This window comes from Eurypyga helias, unplaced genomic scaffold (assembly GCF_000690775.1).
Source record: "Eurypyga helias isolate BGI_N326 unplaced genomic scaffold, ASM69077v1 scaffold27226, whole genome shotgun sequence".
In the NCBI taxonomy this organism is placed as follows: Eukaryota; Metazoa; Chordata; class Aves; order Eurypygiformes; family Eurypygidae; genus Eurypyga; species Eurypyga helias.
This window is the reverse complement of record NW_010258939.1, coordinates 10642-12482: the sequence shown is the minus strand read 5'-3', so window position 1 is coordinate 12482 and position 1841 is coordinate 10642. Positions and strand designations below refer to the sequence as shown.

General features: G+C 36.1%; 1 protein-coding gene across 1 annotated transcript in view; it reads right to left on the bottom strand.

Moving 5' to 3' along the window:
• Positions 1 to 567: 567 nt before the first annotated feature.
• Positions 568 to 1841, bottom strand: part of LOC104511790 (HEAT repeat-containing protein 5A-like) — a gene marked incomplete at both ends in the record, with an annotated part of 8607 nt that continues 7333 nt past the window's right edge. Inside the window, 2 exons of the mRNA XM_010154536.1 lie at positions 568 to 818; positions 1333 to 1488. Of these exons, the coding sequence (XP_010152838.1) occupies positions 568 to 818; positions 1333 to 1488 (407 nt within the window). The remainder of the gene's footprint in view (positions 819 to 1332; positions 1489 to 1841) is intronic.

Here is a 1841-nt window from a genome sequence, read left to right as displayed (position 1 = left end):
TATGTAATCTAAATCTACCTTTTCCTTTGGAAAGTCTGATACATTTCAGCTGTATGTAGTCCAGACAAGCTTTTCCTCACCATTAACACTGCTGAAATGTCAGTTTTCTAATTTAAGTCAAAAGCAAACTGGGCCAAAATCGCACAAGATTTGATCTTGCTGTAAAGAATTCAGTTTGAATTATGAAAAACATAACATTACTCAATAAATGTTTTCTCCAGGTAAACCTTTTCTTAGACTGTTCAAGTCCTTACAGAACTCCATAGAATTGGCCTGTGTCCCAGACCAACAAACAAAATTTGCCCCAAGCAATCTTCTCCCCTAGAATAAGGTAGCAATAGGAGTGGTTAATAAAGTCAGTAGTAACATTTCCTGAGAAATTCACAATCCTGACACATGTGAGAAAATAAGTTGGTCGAGTTACAGTATACTTCAAAATCCCCATCTTGAGGAAAGAAAATACCTCATCAGTATACCGGGTTATGTGATCATGTCATAAAGCACACATGCAAATATTACTGCAAAAACATGAAAGAACTGCCTATAAGGGAAGTATTCATACCATACCTTCCCTTTTCCATGTGGAATTCCTAAAGGACAGTGTTTTATTGCACCTAGCAAAGCAGCAACAGCAAAACTGTAGCCTGTTACTGCTTCTGGGGAGGATTTCAATGCACTAAGACGTTCAATGCAACGATCCAACAGTAGGGACAGATAGGAGGGCAATGCTACTGCAATACAGCGTAAACACCAAGCTGCTATTAGTCTGACGGAAATGCTGGGATGAAGAATGACAGAAATTACTGCTTCCAAAACTCCTGAAAAACAAAATGCATAAACACACTTAAGAAACACACAAGCAGCCTATCAGACAAGTAAAAATGTATACAGAATACTGGTAACATACCACTACTGAGTTTCTGTACTTCTCTTTAATAAAACTATTAATTTTTACTGTGAAATGTTTCTTATCAAATTTAAATACCTCAGTACTTTTCAAAGAAAGTTACACTGAATGAAAACCTAACATATTATCCAGATATTCACCAACATGTATAGAAGATACTTGTAAGTATTCTCAAGGAAGCAGTGGAAACAGATGTCCACTTGAACCCATCCAGAAAAAAAAAAAAATAACAACTCACTGCAGCTAAATGAAAATAATAAAGGTACATGAAGATACCCAGCTTGAACTGATTTACTATAAACATTATAAAGTGATGGACTTCTACAAACCCTTTAAGGGTTGTATTTGAAGAAATCACAGAAGATCACAGTGAACAAAGGAATATATTTTGTATCCTGTTTCACAGAATAATGCAGTGCTTGTACCTGTACTGGAGTCTTGTAGTAAGGGTGCTGCTGTAGTTCCTAAGCCATGAATAAGACTTCCAAGTTCCTGAAGTGCACACACAAGCACATGCTGACTTACTGTTACATCTGTTGTACTAATTCTTGTTTCCAAGTTACTGTCACTCATTGCAGCATCTGATAACACAACACAGGAAGATCCCCATGAAATAATTTCCAAAATGAAACAAACAGATTGGAAACAGGATTTTTTTTAAGACATTTTTTATATTACCAAATGTGCTTTTGCCATTACCATTTTAATTACTGACCAAACTGTTTTCATAAAGGTTTACCTTCACTAAAACATTTCTATTACTCAATGGATAGTGAAGTAATATCTGCGAGGGCAGGAGGGTAGACAAAATGGAAACTACCAAATTGCTTATCTTTAAGTGATGGGGAAGAGTGGCTATTAAGAAGCATGCTATTCTCAGCCTCACCGAAAGTGACTTGAAGAGATCATGCTTTGATAGAACTCACCAGATTTT